General features: G+C 36.4%; 1 protein-coding gene and 1 pseudogene across 1 annotated transcript; one reads left to right on the top strand and one right to left on the bottom strand.

The window, feature by feature from the left end:
- The first annotated feature begins 1484 nt into the window (after window positions 1-1484).
- LOC116633657 (succinate dehydrogenase cytochrome b560 subunit, mitochondrial-like) lies at window positions 1485-9362 on the top strand. The gene is made up of 4 exons (XM_032406236.1): window positions 1485-1553; window positions 7245-7334; window positions 8745-8835; window positions 8938-9362. The coding sequence occupies exons 1-4, from the start codon at window positions 1485-1487 to the stop codon at window positions 9360-9362; spliced, it is 675 nt and encodes a 224-aa protein (XP_032262127.1).
- Window positions 9363-23451: 14089 nt separating this feature from the next.
- Window positions 23452-23672, bottom strand: LOC116633599 (annotated as a pseudogene).
- Between the last annotated feature and the right edge of the window lie 215 nt (window positions 23673-23887).

The raw sequence follows: 23887 nt of genomic DNA, 5'->3' as shown, positions 1-23887 counted from the left end.
CACATAAAAAAATAAATCTAACTCCTTTTTATACTAAATTATCACACGTACATTAGATCCAATCATCTGTCTCACCTCAAGTCCTAGCATTTGTCACCTGCCTCAGTATCCAGTCATACCAGCTTGCTTTCTCATAATAATAGCAAACTCACAGTACACTCAGTGCCTTTACTTCTCTCGTTGCTCTGTCTGAAATGCTCTGCTCACATGGGTACCTTCTCCTTGTTGAGGCCTGAATTCAAATATCACCCTTTCAGAGAGTTTTCCCCCAGTTTCACTATCTTAAATGGCCCATTTCTCCCCAGAATATCACTCTTTGCTGCTCTGGCTTTCTTCATAACACCAAGTCTGGTTCCATAATTTGCATAGCCCAGTGAAAAATAAAAACATGAAACCCCTTATTCAAAAACTATTAAGAATTTTAAGACAGTGACAGCAGAACATTAAACCAAGTGCATTGCCCTTCTAAGTGCAGGTCCTGTATGACGGCACAGGTTGCAGGGCCATGATGCTAGCCCTCTATTAACAGGTACTACTATGTAAAAGCAACCTCTTAATCATTGTGCTTGTTTAATCGGGCACCCCTGTTAGAATGTGTACTCTGTAGAGCTCAGATCAGAACTGTCACGTTGATTGTTATGTTTCACATGTTTAGAACTGCCCCTGAGACATAGAAAACAAAAATTAAATATTTCTTGAACAAGAAAATGAAAAGAGTCAGGCAGAGAAAGAGACTTCTATCTTGCTTAGCTTTTATTCTATTCAGGCTTTCATCAGGTTGGGTGAGGCCACACTTGGGAAGACAATCTGCTTTACTCAGGCTACTGATTCAAATGTTAATCTTATCCAGAAACACCCTCACAGACATATCCAGAATAGTGTTTAACCAAATATCTAGGCCCCCTGTGATCCAGTCAAGTTGACACATAAAATTAACTATCATAAATCCACCCCTTGTCAATTTGGCACCCATATACATCTCCTTAAGCCACACTGAATCTTCAAATAAAGATAATAGCAAGGTCAGCCAGGCCAGCCATGGTGAGTAGAAGTCAATGTTGCTAAATCCATGCATAAGCTCTATCCCCACCATAGCCACTTTGAACAATAACAGAGGTGATTGGGAAAAAATGTTGACCTATATCCACAAAATTGGTCATGCTATCTCTGCTGGAATGGAATTTTGCCTCAAGATGAACCATACCTCAATCTTATTCAAATTTTCTTTAGATGATGTTTAGATGAGATTTTGGACTTCAGACTTTAGAGTTGATACTGATATGACTTAGGAAATTTTGAGATGTTGGGATAGAATAAATGTATTTTACATGTAAGAAAAAGATTAATTCTGGCAGACCATGGGCAGAATGTTATGGACTGAATCGTGTCCCCTCCAAAATTTGTATGTTCAAGCTCAAATCCCCAATGTGATAGTAAATGGAGATGGGGTCTTTGGGAAATAATTAGGTTTAGATGAAGTAATGATGGTAGGGCCCTTATGGGGATTAAAACCCTTACAAAAAGAAGAGAAACTAGAGCTTTCTCTCTGTCAGGTGAGGACACAGGTAGAAGTTAGCTGTCTGCAAGCTAGGGAAAGAGCTCTCACCAGAATCCTACTATGCTGGTGTCCTGATCTCTATCAGTCTCCAGAACTGGAAAAAATAAATTTCTGCTGTTTAAGCCACAAAGCCAACTATGACAGTCATTGGTATGCTACTATGTGGCTATGGCAAAATTCTAAGTATAAGCTTTTTCTTATCAGATCAAATAGATTATTATTTGAACCAATCAGAGTGTTCATTTGTAGAATGGTTAGGAACGCTGTACTTTTTATTTAATTTAATCTTAAGATATGAGTTGGGAAAATAAGACATCATTTTTGTATATTAAATAAATCATAGAACTAATTACAGGAGAGATCCTTGAGTGTTGATAATATGCAAATGCAATTTAATGAGTTGAAAACATGATGACTTGAAGGAAACCAGAGCTAAGGGTTAAACATTACAAGAGAAAAGTTAATCTGAATGTCCTTAATTGGTATTACCTTTTTATTTGCTTTAGCGGGTGCCAGGTTAAGAATGAAAAAAAAAAAAAGGCATCAAATTTGATTTATTAGACATATATGGTAACTCATGCTTTGAAAATTTAGTGCTTTGAAACCAAAACCTCTAAAAAAGTATTAGAAATCTAACACCCTCTTCCAGTGTACAAATGTGCTTATTTACTTATTTGAGATTTTTGGAAACACCTCGATCTTAGTCTAGACTCTCTTCATCTCTAATATCTGCAGCAGCTCTTTACTCAGTCTCTTGGACCAAATCTACTTCTTTTTCTTGTTGTCCCCTCCTTCACACATCTGCCACACCAGTTGGCCGAAATGCAACCGATATCATGGCACTAACCTCAATAACTTACAGTAACACCCTATTATTTTCTGAGGCAGGTATAAATGTTTCTTGAATTTCAAAATATTCTGAAAACTACCCTTTCTTTACCTATCCAAACTCTACCTCCTCTTTTTATGCCAATTACACCTCTAAACATTATACATATTCTACTCATCACTTACTCTGTGCTATTTTGTCAATATAGAATAACTTCCATTTTTAATCCTTAAAATCATTTTCATTTTCTTTCAAAATCTGACCTTCATCTTTAAGTATGCTTTAGGATTTTCCTTTTATAAGCTTCTATTTTACTTATTACCTATGTCATATTATTTAGAACTTCTTATTTTCTAATTAAAAAAATTTTTTTTTTCTCTTTTAAGTAATTTAGAAGATATTTGAGAGCAGTTGTAGATCTTTAACAAATAATCCATTCATCCTACAGAGGTCTTCATGCACAAAACTTGGCAAACTTTTGCTTCATAGAAAATATTTCATTTTGATTTAGGAGCTAAGTAGGATAGAAAGACAAATAACTAAGGAAATTTCTTCACTGGGCTGATAACTTAGGTGGAAAAAAGAATAGGTATATAATAAGATGTGTGAATGTACTTGTGACAATTCTTAGACCAAATTCTTAAACAAGATTAGGTTGCAGATAATAACAAAGACAAATATGCATAATGAAAAAGATTAAAAGAACACTTCATGTTTTCTTTTTTTTTTTGTATAATCACTGGGTAAATAATAATAATATTAATATTAATAAAATAATACTAATAAAAATAATCATCCTAGTTTCCAGTGGAAAATATAGCTCCACTCCCTTTGAAATAAAAGTTACATAAAACACACAATACTTGGGCAATTAATTATTAGTAGGAATATTAAACAAAGAAAATTCTAATTTTTTATATTAAATTATACCTATTGCATTTATTGTAATACTTAAAGATTAAGCTTTTTTTTTTTTTTTAAAGATTTTATTTATTTATTTGACAGAGAGAGATAGAGAGAGCAGGAACACAAGCAGGGAGAGTGGGAGAGGGAGAAGCAGGCTCCCCGCTGAGGAAGGAGCCTGATGCGGGGCTCGATCCCAGGACCCTGGGATCATGACCTGAGCCGAAGGCAGACGCTTAACGACTGAGCCACCCAGGTGCCCCAAAGATTAAGCTTATTTTAGTATATTTACTGGAAGGAAACCTGGTATTTTTTGAAATTACAAACTTTTCTAAACCCACTGGTCATTATTTGCTGTGTGACCCCAACCACATTGGTTAAAGGGATGAGAGTGTTCAACATTAAAAGGAAAAAAAGAAGATGGTAATCACTTGCAGGAATGTTTTATAAAAAATGAATTAGAGTTGTTAAATTTAGTTCCAAAATATACAAAGTTGAAATTAAAATAAAAACTCAATTTTTTTAACTACAAAAGATAAATTTCTAACCATCAGAAGTATCTAAAAATAGAATAGTCTTTTTATCTGATATGATTTTACTGACTGAAAACATTTAAGCAATGGCACTTCTACTTACTACAAATTAAGATCTCAGACAATCTATAGTTGTGTGCTCAATGATTGGTGCAGATAATAAGTGGTCGCTTTCACTGAGGAGGTCAGAATTGAGCAAACAATTTACAAGACTGTGTTTATAGAAACCTTATCATATGCCACCTTTGTTGAAACTCACAATAATCTTTAGAAATAAAAGAAAGTAAGGGCGAAAGAGAGATCGAAACAAAAAGAGAGAGGAGAGAGAAGAGAGAAAGATGAGAGAAACAGAAAGAGATTTAGCAGCTTTCCCAAAGATACATACTTAGAAAGATGAAACTGAGATTTGGACACTGGTGGTCCAACACCTGAGGCCAAATCCTTAACCTCTATTCTATATACTAGGATATACGTGTAAGGTATGATGGAAAGGAGACAAAACCAAAGGCAATGAAAAGAAAGGTAATGAAGAGATCAGTACAACAAAAGCAGACCCCTCCTATTGGAAAGAATTGAGAAAAAAATAATTGTAAATTATACTGGAGCCACATTACCAATGTAGAGCAAAATGTCCTAGCACTGCAAATGTCAAAGTTGTTTATTATGCTTAGGAGTTAAGCTGGTGTATTTCACACAGTGTGAAACATATGGAGATTTTTCAAGAAAAGTGTCGTTACTAGTTATTCAACTGGGAGTTAACAAAGACCTACATACTACTGGGAAAACTGTATCTTAAATAAAGCAAGACTGCATACTAGTGAGCTTTAAATGAAAGAAGGAAAAGTCCTGCCAACTCCTCAGGTGTAAGAACAATAAGAAACCAGTATGAACCAAAAGTAAAAGCAAAATGAGAATGCTGACTTCCTGAACACTAAACTGCCCTTGTCCACTGACGCTTTGCTACTTTTACTTTTGTCAGAATTGATTTCCAACTAGTTTCTTTTTCAAGAAGTAGCAATGCCTTTGGATAATCCTTGGGTTCTACATTAAAAGAGACTGCAAAATTAGACTGTAGATTTAAGTTCTAGTTCTAAGACTTGCTAACTATGTGACTTTGGACAGGTTGAGGAACCTCTCGTGACCAAGTTCTTATGTTAAGTTCTTATCTCCTAGATGAGGAAGTTCATATAAATCATTTATATGAAGTACTCAGCACACACTGAACATAACAATAATTATTATTTTCTTTTGATTTTCATTTTTCTTAAGCTCTTCGAAATTAATAAATGATAACTGATCCATGGATAAATTTGATATTAAGGGAAAGATATTGACAAAAATAAATTCTAAAACTAAGATTTCAGCCTCAGGAGTTAAACATACTGGTCAAAATACTAGTTTTCTCCAGGGAGTAGTGTCTCTACTTTAATCATACTGTTGAAAGACCAATGAATTTGTCTGACAGTGTCTTTCTCTAAAACCTTAGCATAAATAATTTTACTTTGCTACCTCTCTGTGTAGTAGATATGAAATAGAAGATATTACTTTTATTTTACAATTTAGCATGTTGAAAGATTTATATCCAAGGTTCTAGAAAAGTTAATGAAAGGAAAGACTCAGAATTCAAATCTTCAGAATTTTAGTCCAGTATCTTTCTACCTGTCTGAAACCTTCTGAGTTTTGTCATGTCAGGTATGGACAAGACCAATGGAAAATCCAGATAAACTCTAGAATTTTTAAACAATTGGAATAATTTCAGAAAAAATAGATCCATAACTTTCTCCCCAAAAGATAATTTGGGACTGTATGTAATAATTATTGTATTAGTATTATTTTAAAATGTACTACTTCAGAAATATCAGCCCAAAATGGGGAGATAGGATTGCTTCAAATTTAACAGTACAGACTCAGGAATCAGACTGCTTATATTTAAATACTGAACTCTGTTGCTTTAGGAAAATTACTAAACTGTCTAAATCTTAGTGGCCATTTTCAAAACACAGGACTATCTACCTTATAGAGCTGTTTTGAGGATTTAATTAAGCGGTGAATATAAAGACTCTGACACTGAATAATTTTTTAATATATATTAACTATTACGATTAAATATTAACCTATTTATTATTGAACATGCGCCTTCCAAAATAACCAAAACAAAACTGCAGTATTGTTTTAAGACTTTTATTAGTCTTTGCGATCAAGTTTTAAAAATGCAATTTGCAGGGCACCTAGGTGGCCCAGTCAATTGAGCACCAACTCTTGGTTTTGGCTCAGGTTGTGATTTCAGGGCCACAATGAGCTCCATGCTCAGTTCAGTTTGCTCGAGATTCTCTCTCCCTCTGTCCTGCCCCTTGTGCTCTCTCTCTCACTCCCAAATAAATAAATAAATAAATAAATCTTTAAAAAATGAAAATAAAAATGAAATTTGCTTTTCAAAAAATGAAATCTTACAGGGGCGCCTGGGTGGCTCAGTCGTTAAGCGTCTGCCTTCGGCTCAGGTCATGATCCCAGGGTCCTGGGATCGAGCCCCACATCGGGCTCCCTGCTCGGCGGGAAGCCTGCTTCTCCCTCTCCCACTCCCCCTGCTTGTGTTCCCTCTCTCACTGTGTCTCTCTCTGTCAAATAAATAAAATATTAAAAAAAAAAAAATGAAATCTTACACCAGGGTTCGTGTTTCTTTTATTGTATATGTCTTTCAGTGAAGAGGATAAACCTTTAAGACAAAGAATTAACACTGTCACACAGTTTAGAAAACACATTCAAAAGCTGCCTGTGGTCTTTATTGAGACATTGATGTATGTCAATGGAAGGCCAGTGTTCTCCTGATAGTATCTTTTATTTACTCAGTATATTTCTCCAGTAAGTACTTAAAATCAAAACTCAACACAGCAATAGAAAAAGGTTCTGAAACTTCATAGGTAGGACACTCAAAAGGAAAAACTCCCAGAAAGAATGATTTGTTAAATATGAAGGAGGAAGAAAGCACAGACTTCTCATGGAATTAGGGAAAGATATTAAGATATAATAACAATGAGATCCTTCAATAATCGCTTCAGTAGCAATTTTACTTCACTTATTATTAAGTCAAAAACAATACAACTCAACTAACGGAGAGAATTTTATCTCTAATCTCTTAGACAAAACTGTCTTTAACGCATACAGTTAAAATCAAATGCTACGCAAATGTCTTTATGGCTGCATCTTAGAGAAGAAATAATTGGAGCTCAGTTTATCTCAGGAAGAGGTCCAATAAGAAGCCAATAATCTTTTAGGAGATGTGTCAAGGAGTCTTGCAAGAGACTAATTAGACTAAAATGACCCCCAAGGAATTGGAGATAATGTAGTAACATTTTAACAATTCTATAGGTGATTCCTAAGTGAAAGAAACATGGGGAGTGTTTCCCTAGTTTTATTAATATAGGAACTTCTTGAATGTAAACAGCCATGGGAGAATGAAGAACCCTTAGTTCTTGATGTCAAGAGATACCCAGAAAAAAAAGACTGGGGAGAGGTAAGTCAGAAAGTTACCAATGGCTGTACCATGCTGATAAAAATTTTATGTAATTCATGCACATAATTTAGTAAACCTGCACTCTAAATGGAATCAGCAAATTAATATGCTTGTTCATAATAATGTGTCAAATGAGGTGTAGCATTTTTTCTTAAAAATCTGATAATTGCTTTACTTAAATCATTTAATTTAAACCTCATTTATAACCTAACATTCAGGCTTTGTAAATCACTGACATAAGCGAAAAGAAACTGGAGCCAGGAGACTATTTTCCTACATTAAGTAAGCTTGGCAGCCAAGATTCAAATTTAGCTCTTTCAGAATCAAGGCTCAGACTATTCCAATCTAATCATGTCTCCCCCCCTGCCCCCCCAAATGTCCTTAAAGTTTGAAAGTAAAATGAGACTGTTACTGACCTAAAGAACTCAGATATGAGTTTGGTTTTTTAATAATATCAAAACATCTGTTAAAAGTTACATAACTCTGTTTTCCATATTTTCAATCTCAGTAAGTGGCACACGGTAAAGCATAAATCTCTATGTCCTGAGTGGCAAAAACAAAACAAAACAAAAACAAAAAATTAATGGAGACCTAGTAAAACTAAGAAAACTAAGAAGAACTGAGGAAGTTCTGCATACATCTCTCACTAATTTGGGAACTTTGCATACAAACAGGGAAAACCCAAGAGGACACAGAAAAAAGTAAAAGCCTCAGACGGACTTGAAAATTAACTGATCACAGGAACACTCTCTCCAATCCACATAAAAATCTTCTGTCAGAAAAGGAAGCCTTACAATCTCAAGATATTTGAGGGGGAAAAATACTCAGCTATCCGACAACTAATCCATTCAGACACTGGGGCAACTTCTAACTAACCAGTGTAAAAATAATAACAACAAAAAATGATCAGTGACATTAATACCTGCATACCATGTGGGGAAAGATTCAATAAATTTAAGTCACAAAAAAAAACATAAAAAATAAAACTTCAGGTAAGAAAAATAAAGAGTCTGAAGTTGTTACATTATATTATCTAACATTGTCCAATTTTCAACAACAACAAAAATTACAAGGCATACAAAGACACAGAAAAATTGACCCATGGTCAAGAAAAAAGCAGTCAGTAGAAAATGTCTCTAAGTGGATCAATATGTTGGATTTAGCAGACTTCATAGATGCTTTTATAAATATGTTAAAGGAATTAAAGAAAACTATATTAAGAAGTTAAAGAAAAAATATGATTATAGTGGTTTGTCAAAAGGACTTCCAGTAGAGAAACACAAACTATGTAAAAAAAGAAAATTCTAGAATTTAAGTATGTACTAACCAAAATAATGGAAAGACATTGACTAGATGGATTCAAAAGCAGAACAGATATGCAAAAGCACGAATCAGTTTATTTAAAAGTAGATAGTAGAGAAGACGGCTGCACTCTTGTTGAGACATGTTGGCTGTCATTGCCTCTGTGCCCGTTTTAGTCCTAGGTTCTGTATCAGAAATGCTGTTCCTTTGGGAACTACAGCCACAGAAGAGATGGAGAAGTTCTGGAAAAAGAATACTAGTTTAAACTGTCTTCTGTCTCCGCATATCACTATCTACAGTTGATGTCTTCCCATGGCAATATCCACTTGCCACTGTGGTACTGGTATGGCCTTGAGTACAGGGGTCTCCCTTTCTGGCTTGTTGGCCCTCTTGGCTCTGGGGAACTTTCAATCTCATTTGGAACTTGTAAAGTTCCTGTGTCTGGGGAGATCACTGATCTACACAGCCAAATCTGCACTTGTCTTCCCTCTCATGTATCACACCTGGAATGGGATCAAACACTTGGTGTGGGACCTAGGGAAAGGCCTGAAGATTCCCCAGCTACACCAGTCTGGAGTGGTTGTCTCGGTTCTTACTGGATTGTCCTTTGCAGGGCTGACAGCCATGTTAAGAGCTGAAGTTCCCATCACTGGTCTTCCTATAAATGATTCATTGACCTCTCTTCCTAGGTTACTCCCTTCTCCAGCCAGGGCAAAGTTCTCCTGATTTATTCAGAGCCTTTTGGGCTTGCACATCACCTTGGAGCTCAGTAGCAGTAGAGTAGCTAATAGGACCATAGCAGTGGAAAATGATCCCGTTTCCCCCTTGTTTCTAAAGATGGGATGACTCAAAAATTCTCTTTTCCTGTCCCAGCTTGCAGCCTACTCTGGACCTAGGAGCCCTCATTCTCTCTCCATATTCGGCATTGATTTGTGCTGATGGTCAGCTTTTAGCTCCTCATCCTGAGACAGTGAAAACAAATGCCAGCTCTGTGGCCTCTGCCATGGGGACTGGGAGTGGGGCTTTGGGTGACACTGCCTGTGGGTCGCTAGCTTAAAGGACAGTTCTGTTCATTGGTCAGAGCCCAGAGTCTTCAGCACCCACACAATATGACTGAAAGAAGAGGGATGGGGTGGAGGGGAATTAGCCTGTTCCAGCTAGAGGGAGATAAACAGGGTCAGGTGATTTTTGAAGTAGGTGTTTTGGGGAAAAGATATAGTTTTCAAGGCAAAAAGAAGATCCAGAAAATTATCATTGAACCTATTAAGGGTTATTTCTTTTCCCTGTATTTCTGGATAAACAAACCTTTTTTCTAATCCAAATTCATGTGACATCTTTTTCTGAAACTAAATTCAAATACTCATTTTGACTTTAAAAACAAAACAAAAACAAACAAACAAAAAAAAACAGATCAAAGAAATTATCCAATATAAAAGACAGATTGCAAAAAAAAACCCACATTAAATAAAAATGAACAGAGATATGTGGGACAACATCAAACATACCAATGAATGCATAATGAATTTCCTAAGGAGAGAGAGGAGAAAAAATACAAAAAAAACTTTGAAGAATTCATGGTTAAACATTTTCCAAATTTGATTCTATTTAACTTCATGTAGGACATATAAAATTATATCAATAGCCAGACCAACAATAACAAACTGCTGGAAGACAAAGAGATTATTAAAGCTGTAAGGGAAAGATGATTCAGCTACCTATGGAAAAATAGCAATAATATGACTTACCATTGACTTCTCATCAGAAAAAAGAAAGGACAGGTAGCAATGGAATGACAAAATGCTGAAAGGAAAAAACGTCAATCAAAAATTCTATATCCAGTAAAACTGTATTACAAAATGAAGGCAACATATATGCTCTGATAAACAAAAAAGGAGAGCATTTGTTAGTAATTCTGATCCATAAGACAAAACTATAGAGATTTTGAATATACAAGCAAAGCTGTGCTATTTTTTATATCTGCCTTACTACAAAATGTACAAAAAAGTGTACAGTTAAGGTGTTCATTTATATATAGTTATTATTCATCATCAACAAAATTAAGTACAAAGAGATCATCTACAATTTGATGAAGGGGTGTGTGACAAAAAGGAAATCATCTCTATTATTAAGCTCACAATGATGTTTTATTTATTTTTTTTTATAGCAAGACTTTCTCAATGAAGGCAGTGCATTTTTTTTTTTTCCCATCCTGGTATAGTAACAATTAGCCTATGGTCTGGCAGCTGATCTATTGACCCCACATTGAGTAGCATTGCATACAATTCCATTTATGAAACAAATGTTGTAGTTTTTTAAATGTTAGAATTCCTTATGAGAAAAGCAGTAATATAACAATATTTATTGCTTTTGTATTTATTTACCTATCACTTGAGCAATTATAATCTAATAAAATGGATAAAATCTGAATTTCACTTCTTTAAAATTTTTCAAATTTTTGTTATACTAGTTCCTGAATTGTATCACAAGATAATAGTTAAATACTTGTTAGTCTATTCTTTTACTCAGAAAAATCTATTGCTTTCTAATCATTCACATTCTACTTAATTTCTCAAATTATATAAGTTATAATAAAAATATTCTCCTTTTGTGTCTTTTCCTTAAGTTATTTTCTTTGCAACTCAACCAGATTTTGTGAGGTCTAATGGTTACAAATGAGGAGATCTCTGATTACTGCATTTCCTTTTGAAAAAAACAGATACTGAAGAACTTAACCTCAGATTAATTTACATTTTGCATGTCTGAAATTAAGATGATTCAACCCAGGTAAGTAAAATTTAAAGTTGAATATTCAGTTAGAAGTTTGCTTTTCATCCATCATCAGTTTATTTTTATAAGTGAGCCCTCAATAAATCATAGGTATTTTTGGTTCTAATCTTTCACATGTTTTATCAACAAAGGTATGGAAGTAAATACTCTGAAACCAGTCTGGGACCAGCATATGTAGTACCTTCCTATAATTTGACCACAATTTTTTATTGAACCACAGCTATAGTTTCAGCCCTAAACTCCCTCTGGGATTTTGAAGAATAGTGTTTGACCTCTTGCCACAAGAGACTAGCATTAGGCTCTAATTACAGAATTTCATAATGTGGCTATGGTTTTTGAGAAATAAGTATGAGAAACATTAAAACTTCGAGATTCTATAATTGTGTAGGTGTGACCAAGTACACACATATGAATATATGGTAAGTAGTAAATATGTGTGACACAATTAGAAAATTGAATGGCATATTAAAATGCTAATTAAGTATCACAGACATACTAAAACATTTGGTAAATTCATTAGAGTAGCTTCCAGAAAGAGGTATGAAACATAGAAAGAAATCACATGAAAACAGAATTAAATGTGGAATGTTGGGTCAATTGTGAGAAAAGAAATCTGTCTGGCAGCAATGAATAAGAGCTCATTTACAAGAGTAAAAAAAAAAAAGGTTGTTTTCACCTTCTACTAAACAAAGTTTAGCTGTCACAAATCTACCCCATTAATCTGCCCATATCTTACTGAACTTCAATATTTTATTACATTGTTATTATTTCTTCATTGTTGATTTCCACTTAAAAATATATGCCATGGTCTAAAAGAGCAATGTGAAATTTGTTATATCCTAGTTCTCCAAACTGGACCAGTGAGATTCTATTTTCTAGGAGTTCTTAATTTAGGTAAAGAGAAAGTACATTAATTAACTGAGAGAGCTTGCAGTTGATGAAGAATCAAGGACAAAAGCTACCATTTGATGTGGGGAATGGGCAGGGGCCACAAATTAAACCATGGGCAAGAAGGACCAAGAGAGTTTATCTGTAGAAGAAAAACAAAAATGAGACAGACACACAGAAGACTGAAGAGCAGAAATCAGCAGACATTAGAGATCTTGAAACCATAAAGAGAAAGAGATTGAGTTTTCAATTCTCCAAGATCTCCTTGTACTTTTTGACTCTATTTCAATTGATCTGTCTCTTCTCCAAACTGAAATAGAACATATTCAAATTACATTTTGATATTGAACTATCCACTGCCTCATGACCTCTTATTTGTGAATTTTATTTGAAATTAAAAATTTTTGTAGTTATATAACTTGCATTTTTAGACATTTTTATGTGTCTCAAACTGAAAAAAAATGTGTTGTATTTCTTTTAATTTTCTATTGTTTTTACATTTTAGGATTGCAAAGTCATTACTCTGTTTATTTTAATACTGTGAAAACTTCACAGAGACTATGGACCTAGTTTGCTATATAGTGTCAAATTTTACTCCCATGGATAATAAATTGAGGATTTACTGTTGCACCGACCTAAAATACAGTAAAAGTAGACAAAGAATCCCATTATTTACATTTACAAGATACAATGAATAACATAAAATATGCATAGATACAATGTTTAATTTTTAGAGTTCAGATTCTCCTTAAAATATAAAAGCCATCTCCTTAAAACATAAAAGCCATAAAAGCATGGGTGGGATCTTTCAGAAATTCAATTTTAAATTAGTATGTTAAGACTATATGTTTTCAGGACCCTGGGATCATAACCTGAGCTGAAGGCAGACACTTAACTGACTGAGCCAGCCAGGTGCCCCGAGACTATATGTTTATAAAATATTACAAATTCTACCCCTTGAACAACTTGCTGTTTTGAGAATCAGTTATCAAAGGACCAACTCCTGTTCTAGGCAAAATACAGGGCTTATGAGAAGAAACACTTAGAAGAAATTTTCTTTATCAACACAAAGTTATTTTGAACAGGTGTGTTTATATCATAAGAAACTAAGAAAATCAATCTTAAATGGCAAACTCCCATTTTCACCCCTGAGGAACATAGGGCTAGAATATAAAACAGAAATTTTGGCAGGAAGAGGTCTTGTTAAAGTATCTTATGTACCTCCTGTGGACATAATCTCCCTATGATACCCCAGTCCCCTTATTTTGTTATTGTTTTAAGGCACACTGTAAAGACAACAAAATAGGCATTTACAGGGCTATGGAGTCTCTTCTGTGGCAGCAAAGTACATAATCAAGCAGCCACAGGTGTGCACCACAAGAAGTGGTAAAATGTGATTTGTAGAGATTTAATGACAATTATATCTCCATAAGGCTCCATTCCAGGTTGTGCCCCCCATCTGTTCCACAGGTCTTCATCTGGTTGCATCTAAAGGGAGTTAAATATCTTCATCTTGAGATCTAAAGAGTAATCTAAAAATTAATTAGTTTGATAAAGGGAGAAAAGGGACTTATCACATTTATTGTGGTTAAAATATTAATAAACTTTGATACTTGTCAAATTAATTTAAGAATGCTTCCTACTTACTGTATCTTAATGTAATGCCTGACTACCATTCCAAATTAAAAGGCAGCTTCATTGGTTAAAATCAGTATTAGCAATGTCCCCTCCACTTGAGAGCTCCATGCATTTTTGCTTAATTCTTTATCTTATCCCTTCGATGGAAACAACAATGAAAGTAAAATTCTCTTTCACATACTTAGGAGGTTCTTTCCTATAATATAGCATATATTTCTGCTTTGATCATTCCATTGTGAAATACCGACATTTTTAGATAGACTAAACATTTTGGCTGATTGTGGTAATAAATAGAGAAAAGAAGTATGGGCCAAAACTAAATTTTATATCTAGACAATGAATGTGAAGTAACTAGTAATTACTCAATGACAGTTTTGTCCTTCTGGCTTTAGATTCTGACTACATTTATGGGTTAGGGTTGTTATTTGGGTCTCTTCTATGGGCTGAACATGATGTCAATAGTAAGACTCACATTACCAGGTAATGTCCTCCTCCTTTACCTCCGATTCTAAGTTGTATTTATAGTTTAGTATTTATTTTTTCCTCAGCTTTTACCCATAAACAATTTATCACACTGAGCTAAACTTTATTTTGTAATAGCATATTAATAGATTCATACTCTGATGGTGATTCATTTATACATCTTATCTGTATGGAAGATACCTGGTGAAATTCATCTGGAGTTGGAGAGATGGTGGTTCGATATGAAGGATATGCTAGTGCTTTGAATCTGGACTTTTATACTAGCTCAAGACCTTAATAGCCAAAGGTTCCCTTAGCATAAGAAAATGGATATAGGGGGAGAAGAAAAGATGGCGGAGGAGTAGGGAACCCTATTTCAACTGGTCCCCGGAATTGAGCTGGATATCTACCAGCCCATTCTGAGCACCCACGAAATCAGGCTGAGATGTAAGAAGATCTGGATCTCTACAAACAGAATATCACAGACGGTTGGTTTCGAGGTACAAAGCGGGAAGCCGTGAATCCAGGGGCAGATATCGGAGGATAAACAGCAGCGGGAGGGAGCCTGGCTGTGGGGATCCTACACCGCTGGTGAGTGACAGCCTCGCTCGCTGCGGCCAGGCACAGACTCGCAGACCGGTAGCAGCAGGGAAAGGACTTTAGGGCAGGCCCCAGGACGGAAACCTGGAGCAGCAGGGTCGCACTTGAGAACTGGGAGCCGCTGGCTGTTTTAGAAACACAAAGGGCAGAGACATGCCCCAACCTGGAGGCAGGACTAGGAGTGCTGCGGAGGGGCGCACAACCCAGGACACTGCAGTTTATAGCAGCACAGACAAAAATGGAGACAGTGTGGCCTGGAGAGCTCACTGAAGAACAGACTGTGATCTCTAGGCTCTGAGGCAGAGGGTTGGAAATGGTCTCTTCTGCTCTGACTCTCAGAAGAGACGCAGAAAGCCACCAGGGAAAGCTGCCAGAGAACAAAAGCCCCAAAAAACTGATTCCCACTGAGCCCATCCCCCGCCGCAGGTGGGCAGGGCAACTCCGCCCAAACAGGGTTGCCTGAGTAACAGAGCGGCAGGCCCCTCCCCCAGAAGACAGGCTGGGAAAACAAGAGGCCAGCAACCCTAAGGTCCCAAGAAAACAGGTGCATCTTGCTTGGGTTCTGGTCAATAATTTGGACTCTATACATTCCCTCAGCCACCCATCAACAGAATGACTAGGAGGAGGAACCCCCAAAATAGAAAAGACTCAGAGATTATGACTTATGCTGCAGATTTACAAATGGATGCAGATATAACCAAGATGTCAGAGATGGAATTCAGGCTAGCAATTGTGAAGACAATAGCTAGAATGGAGAAATCAATTAATGGCAACATAGAGTGTCTAAGGGCAGAAATGAAAGCTGAATTGGCAGAACTTAAAAATGCTATCAATGAGATCCAATCCAATCTAGATAATCTAACAGCTAGGGTAAGTGAGGCAGAAGAACGAATAAGCGACCTGAAAGACAATATAATAGATAAAAAGGGAAAAGAGGAGGTCAGGGAAAAACAACTCAGAATCCATGAAAATAGAATCAGAGAAATAAGTGACACCATGAAGCATGCCAATGTCAGAATAATTGGAATCCCGGAGGGAGTGGAGAAAGAGAGAGAACTAGAAGATGTTTTGAGCAAATTGTAGCTGAGAACTTCCCTAATCTGGGGAATGAAACAAACATTCGCATCCTAGAGGCAGAGAGGACCCCTCACAAGATCAAGGAAAACAGACCAACACCCCGGCATGTAATAGGAAAACTTGCAAATCTTAGAACCAAGGAAATCATCTTAAGGGCAGTTAGGGGGAAGAGATTCCTTACATACAGAGCGAGGAACATCAGAATAACATCAGACCTATCCAGAGACCTGGCAAGCCAGAAAGGCCTGGCAAGACATATTCAGGGTACTAAATGAGAAGAACATGAAGCCAAGAATACTTTATCTGGCAAGGCTCTCATTTAGAATGGATGGAGAGATGCAGAGCTTCCAAGACAGGCAGAAACTGAAAGAATATGTGACCACTAAGCCGGCCCTGCAAGAAATATTAAGGGGGGATTCTATAAAAAGAGAAAGACCCCAAGAGTGATATACAACAGAAATTTACAACGTCTTCACAGGCAACATGATGATAATTAATTCATATCTTTCAATAAGCACTCTCAACGTGAATGGCCTAAATGCTCCCATAAAATGGCACAGGGTTGCAGATTGGATAAAAAGACAGGACCCATCCTTATGCTGTCTATAGGAGACTCATTTTGAACCTAAAGATACATCCAGACTGAAAGTGAAGGGATGGAGATCCATCTTCCATGCCAGCAGACCTCAAAAGAAAACTGGGGTAGCAATTCTTATACCAGATTAGATTTTAAACTAAAGTCTGTAATTAGAGACACAGAAGGACACTCTATCATTCTTAAAGGGTCTATCCAACAAGAAGATCTAACAATTGTAAATATCTATGCCCCCAACATGGGAGCAGCCATCTACATAAGCCAACTGTTAACCAAAATAAAGAGTCATATTGATAACAATACGTTAATTGTAGGAGACCTCAATACTCCACTCTCAGCAATGGACAGATCATCGAAGCAGAAAATCAACAAGGAAACAAGAGCTTTGAATGATACACTGGACCAGATGGACCTCATATATATATACAGAACATTCCACCCTAAAACAACAGAATACTCATTCTTCTCAAGCGCACATGGAACTTTTTCCAGAACAGACCACATACGGGGTCACAAATCAGGTCTCAACCGATACCAAAAGACTGAGATTATTTCCTGCATATTCTCAGACCACAATGCTTTAAAACTGGAACTCAATCACAAGATAAAATTTGGCAGAAATTCAAACACTTGGAAGCTAAAGACCACTCTGCTCAAGAATGTTTGGGTCGGGCGCCTGGGTGGCTCAGTTGGTTAAGCGACTGCCTTCGGCTCAGGTCATGATCCTGGAGTCCCGGGATCGAGTCCCGCATCGGGCTCCCTGCTCAGCAGGGGGTCTGCTTCTCCCTCTGACCCTCTTCCCTCTCGTGCTCTCTGTCTCTCATTCTCTCTCTCAAATAAATAAATAAAATCTTAAAAAAAAAAAAAAAAAAAAAAAATGTTTGGGTCAACCAGGAAATCAAAGAAGAACTTAAACAATTCATGGAAATCAATGAGAATGAAAACACATCGGTCCAAAACCTATGGGATACTGCTAAGGCGGTCCTAAGGGGAAATACATAGCCATCCAAGCCTCACTCAAAAAAATAGAAAAATCCCAAATTCACGAACTCACTCTACACCTTAAAGAACTAGAGAAAAAGCAATGCCTAAGCCATGTATTAGAAGAGAAATAATTAAAATTAGAGCAGAGATCAATGAATTAGAAACCAGAAACACAGTAGATCACATCAATGAAACTAGAAGTTGGTTCTTTGAAAGAATTAATAAGATCGATAAACCACTGGCCAGAGTTATCCAAAAGAAAAGAGAAAGGACCCAAATTAATAAAATTATGAATGAAAGGGGAGAGATCACAACTAACACCAAGGAAATAGAAACAATTATTAGAAATTATTATCAACAACTATATGCCAATAAACTGAGCAATCTGGATGAAATGGAGGCCTTCCTGGAAACCTATAAGCTGCCAAGACTGAAACAGGAAGAAATTGACAACCTGAATAGGCCAATAACCAGTAACGAGATTGAAGCAGTGATCAAAAACCTCCCCAAAAACAAGAGTCCAGGGCCTGATGGATTCCCTGGGGAATTCTACCAAACATTCAAAGAAGAAATAATACCTATTCTCCTGAAGCTGTTTCAAAAAATAGAAACAGAAGGAAAACTTCCAAACTCATTCTATGAGGCCAGCATTACCTTAATCCCCAAACCAGGCAAAGACCCCATCCAAAAGGAGAATTTCAGACCAATATCCCTGATGAATATGGATTCCAAAATCCTCAACGAAATCCTAGCTAATAGGATCCAACAATACATTAAAAGGATCATCCACCACGACCAAGTGGGATTTATCCCCGGGATGCAAGGGTGGTTCAACATTCGCAAATCAATCAATGTGATAGAACACATTAATAAGAGGAGGGAGAAGAACCATATGGTCCTCTCAATTGATGCAGAAAAAGCATTTGACAAAATACAACATCCTTTCCTGATTAAAACTCTCCAGAGTATAGGGATAGAGGTAACATTCCTCAAGTTCATAAAATCCATCTGTGAAAAACCCACAGTGAATATCATCCTCAATGGGGAAAAGCTGAGAGCCTTTCCCTTAAGATTAGGACCATGTCAAGGATGCCCACTCTCACCACTCTTGTTCAACATAGTATTAGAAGTCCTAGCAACAGCAATCAAACAACAAAAAGAAATAAAAGGTATTCAAATTGGCAAAGAAGAAGTCAAACTCTCTCTTTTCGCAGACGACATGATACTTTATGTGGAAAACCGAAAGACTCCACCCCCAAATTACTAGAACTCATACAGCAATTCAGTAATGTGGCAGGATACAAAATCAATGCACAGAAATCAGTTGCTTTCTTATACACTAACAATGCAACTGTAGAAAGAGAAATTAGAGAAACGATTCCATTTACAATAGCACCAAAAACCATAAGATACCTCGGAATAAACCTAACCAAAGAGGTAAAGGATATATACTCTAGGAACTACAGAACACTCATGAAAGAAATTGAAGAAGACACAAAAAGATGGAAAAATATTCCATGCTCATGGATTGGAAGAATAAACATTGTTAAAATGTCTATGCTACCCAGAGCAATCTATACCTTCAATGCCATCCCGACCAAAATTCTAATGACATTTTTCAAAGTGCTGGAACAAACAATCCTAAAATTTGTATGGCATCAGAAAAGACCCCGAATCGCTAAGGAAATGTTGAAAAAGAAAAACAAAGCTGGGGGCATCACGTTGCCCAATTTCAAGCTCTATTACAAAGCTGTGACCACCAAGACAGCATGGTACTGGCACAAAAACAGATATATAGACCAATGGAACAGAATAGAGAACCCAGATATGGACCCTCAACTCTATGGTCAAATAATCTTTGACAAAGCAGGAAAAGACATGCAATGGAAAAAAGACAGTCTCTTCAATAAATGGTGCTGGGAAAATTGGACAGCCACATGCAGAAGAATGAAACTCGACCATTCTCTAACACCATACACAAAGATAAACTCAAAATGGATGAAAGACCTCAATGTGAGACAGGAATCCATCAAAATCCTAGAAGAGAACATAGGCAGTAACCTCTTTGACATCGCCCACAGCAACTTCTTTCAAGATACATCTCCAAAAGCTAGTGAAACAAAAGCAAATATGAACTTTTGGGACTTCATCAAGATAAAAAGCTTCTGCACAGCAAAGGAAACAGTCAACAAAACAAAGAGGCAACCCACAGAATGGGAGAAGATATTTGCAAATGACACTACAGATAAAGGGCTGGTATCCAAGATCTATAAAGAACTTCTCAAACTCAACACCCAAAAAACAAATAAGCAACTCAAAAATGGGCAGAAGACATGAAAAGACACTTCTCTGAAGAAGACATACAAATGGCTAACAAACACATGAAAAAATGTTCATCATCATTAGCCATCAGGGAAATTCAAATCAAAACCACTTTGAAATACCACCTTACACCAGTTAGAATGGCAAAAATGGACAGGGAAAGAAACAACAAATGGTGGAGAGGTTGTGGAGAAAGGATAACCCTCTTACACTGTTGGTGGGAATGCAAGTTGGTATAGCCACTTTGGGAAACAGTGTGGAGGTTCCTCAAAAAATTAAAAATAGAGCTACCCTATGACCGAGCAATTGTACTCCTGGGTATTTACCCCAAAGACATAGATGTAGTGAAAAGAAGGGCCATATGCACCCCAATGTTCATAGCAGCAATGTCTGCAATAGCCAAACTGTGGAAAGACCCGAGATGCCCTTCAACAGATGAATGGATAAAGAAGATGTGGTCCATATATATAATGGAATATTACTCAGCCATCAGAAAGGATGAATACCCAACTTTTACATCAACATGGATGGGACTGGAGGAGATTATGCTAAGTGAAATAAGTCAAGCAGAGAAAGTCAATTATCATATGGTTTCACTTATTTGTGGAACATAAGGAATAGCATGGAGGACATTAGGAGAAGGAAGGGAAAAATGAACAGGGGGAAATCGGAGAGAGAGATGAACCATGAGAGACTATGGACTCTGAGAAACAAACAGGGTTTTAGAGGGGAGGGGGGGGGGTTGTTTAGCCCAGTGATGGGTCTCAAGGAGGGCACGTATTGCATGGAGCACTGGGTGTTATATGAAAACAATGGATCGTGGATCACCACATCAAAAACTAATGATGTATTGTATGCTGACTAACATAACATAATAAAATTAAAAAAAAAAAAAAGAAAATGAATGTAGCTAACATTTTTTAAAATACCATTTTTCCTTAGAGGAAAAAAATGCCACAATTTCTCTTGCTTTAAAAGTTAAAGAACACAATCTTCAGTAAATATTATTACTGCTCAAGTTTTAAATTTTATCTTAAGGACAATAATTGGAATGGGATAATAGAAATAGGTTGAAGAAAAGCAACAGTGTGTCAGGAGAAATGGAAAATAGAGGCACAACAAGAACTATGATTGTATTAGTCTGGGTCACGTCAGAAGATAGAAATTATATCAATATTATGAACATGGGGAATTTAACATTGAGAACTATTAACTAGTAAAAGGCGATTAATAAATAAGATGTGCAGGAGTAGAAGATATCGAAGGAGTACAGTAATAACAAATGTATAAATTCCTTCCTCCCTCTAGGGCTGAGGAGAAGGAAATAAGACTTTTCTTAGAAACTTAGAAACTTGGGACAGGCTCATAGTCTGGGATTAACACCTCTTTAGAGAAAGTAGGGGAAAGGAATACTCAGACTGTGATAAGTAAACTGAAGCGTGTGGGCCAGCCCTTCAGGTGATGGAGAAACTTGCAAAGTGTCTGAGCTGTGGTTGGTCTACAACAGCAGCCCACTGAATGGCAGAGAAACCCACTCAAGTGTTTGGACTCCATCTGGTTCATTGGGGCCTCTGAGGTTAACACTACAACATTTCACACTCCACATTCCAATCCATCGCTTTTCCAGACAAAATAGCTCAACCCCTTCGTGCTGACCTAGTTCTGCAATCTCTTTCTAGACAAAGGTTAATATCAACATCATGTGGCCAAAGAACAATCTCTAAATCTAGTATAACAACGCAAGTGAAGAAAGGGTTGATCTGCAGCTAATAGTCAGTATATTGAAAACTCTCACATTCTGCATTGACAGCAATTCACTTTCCATACATACCTTTATACAAATGTTTGAATTTCCATAAAACAACAAAAACAATTTTATGTTTCACTTAACAAGATGTAATTAGTCTTTGCACAAGGGATGAAGTTCTCATCTTCCCCCCAAATGAGGGGACACAAAGTCCAATTGTCATTGTATCCCATCACTAGCTATATTAGATACTACTCAAATCCAGTCACCATTTCACTGAATATTTGTTACCTAAAGAAAAAATGTAAGGCTAACCTCCAATAACTTTATATAAAGTAATAAGAGGGAAGGGAGAAATGAAAATAGATGGCATGTGTAGAAAGAAATATGTACACATAATAAGCAAAAAATACATAGATACAAAAAACTACCACAGCCCTCACTTCTGTAATTGATCATGATGCTACATTTTTTATCTGCAAATCTGTTCTTCTGCTACCAATTCCATATTTTATGTGTTTTTAGCCAGAATATAGTTAGTGTTCTTTAATCAGGTCTGATGATTCAAGCTCTTCATTTCTGAAGGATTTGAGTCCTCAATAGTTTTCCTTTCTTTGGCTTCTCTAGTTTTTCTTAATTACCTTTACTATTGTGCAGAGAAGTATTAAAAGTCTATTCTCTTAAATGTATTGACTCCTCTGTGTTCCTACTGTGTGGAAGCAAAATAGTTATCTATCGTTAATCAATGTCAATCACTTCAGCCATTAGAGTAAACTTTTTGCCTGTTATTTTGGTGGATATGGAGCCCAAAATTGCCAGGTGGCAAGATTGTTTTCCAATTCAATAGTACCAGTGTTGCCTAACCATAGAGGAAACATACCCTTCTTGAGGACTAAGTCCATTTCACAAGTGGAGCTCAAATTTGCCAGATAAAGAGCAAAAGTTCTTTGAGTAATTTACTAAGGATGATAATGAGAGAAGCCACTCCCATTACCACTCTTTGATTTCCTGATTCCTGTATTCTGACTATGGGGTGAAAGTATCATATAATGGTCTCTAAATCAAAGCATAAAATGTATCCTAAGGAAGATCCCCATCCTTTCAATATATTGTCTCCCAACTAATGTCACACTTGAATCTTCAATAAGCCATTGCACTAGGCCAGCCAATTCTTGGTCATGAGGTAGTTGGTAAATCCATTAATTACATGAGCATGTGCTGAAATTCTCTTGATAAAATTGGTCTAGGAGCCAATAACCTAAATCTGTGTCTTTCCTTAACTATAAACCTCCATACCTCCTTGAAATTCAGTTTTCTGTTAAACTCTTCTTGTGGAACAATGGGTTTAACAAGAACCAGATAAAATCAGTCTGGATATGTTTTTACTTTTAAAAAAATTGCAAATTTATCATAACCTTCAAAAACCTATATTCTTCTCATTTGTACTCTATATTATAAAATGTCCAGTTTTTTCCTTTAGAATAATTAATGTATAATTTAAGCTGTCTCTACACTTCAATTTATAAGCTCCACTTCTCGGTGCCGAGTCTTTTTTTTTTTTTTTTTTTTGACTATTACAAAAGTTTATTTAACAAAAAAGTTCAATATAAAAATGCGCATGACCAGATTTTTATATTGTAGTAAAACAGGTGCTATGTAAAGGGGACATGTGGAAGCAGTTGATTTCTTCCGGTGAACACACCCATTGTTTATACTCATTCCAAGGCTTCTAACATGATACTATTTTTTGTATTACCACCATTCCAATATTGTTCTGTTGCCCACTAGTTGCCATCTCCACACATTCATCTATCACAAGATTCATAAAGGGATTGAACCCCTGCAATATTCCTTGGACATGTCTGCCACCATTTAATTTCATTGATAATTTCTTGTCCATAAGTTTTTTCAACTTGGTTGCGTGAGCTTTGCTCATGGTGTCTACTGAGTGAGCTCAAAGATGCCTCCAAACAGAATTCGTGCCATCCATCATGCTCCTTCGGGAGGCCCCTGGGTATCAAGTTTCAAAAAGAAATAAAAATTGAAATGTGCTTGTGATGGCTGTCATGCTAAGTCATCTCTCATTGTCACAAGAAGTATGACTCAGCTGGTATAATCAACATACTGCTAGTCCCTTGGAAGATACTAGGC

The sequence above is a fragment of the Phoca vitulina genome, unplaced genomic scaffold, assembly GCF_004348235.1.
Source record: "Phoca vitulina isolate PV1807 unplaced genomic scaffold, GSC_HSeal_1.0 scaffold8, whole genome shotgun sequence".
NCBI classification, from domain to species: domain Eukaryota; kingdom Metazoa; phylum Chordata; class Mammalia; order Carnivora; family Phocidae; genus Phoca; species Phoca vitulina.
Note: the sequence above shows the minus strand (reverse complement) of the source record. Positions and strands in the feature narration are given on the sequence as shown.

Coding starts and splice junctions, on each gene's coding strand:
- LOC116633657 (XM_032406236.1), top strand. CDS start 1,485: ATGGTAGGGCCCTTATGGGGATTAAAACCCTTACAAAAAGAAGAGAAA. Junction 7,335..8,744: donor AAAAAAAAGACTGGGGAGAG/GTAAGTCAGAAA, acceptor ATTTAAAAGTAG/ATAGTAGAGAAGACGGCTGC. Junction 8,836..8,937: donor TAGGTTCTGTATCAGAAATG/CTGTTCCTTTGG, acceptor CTATCTACAGTT/GATGTCTTCCCATGGCAATA.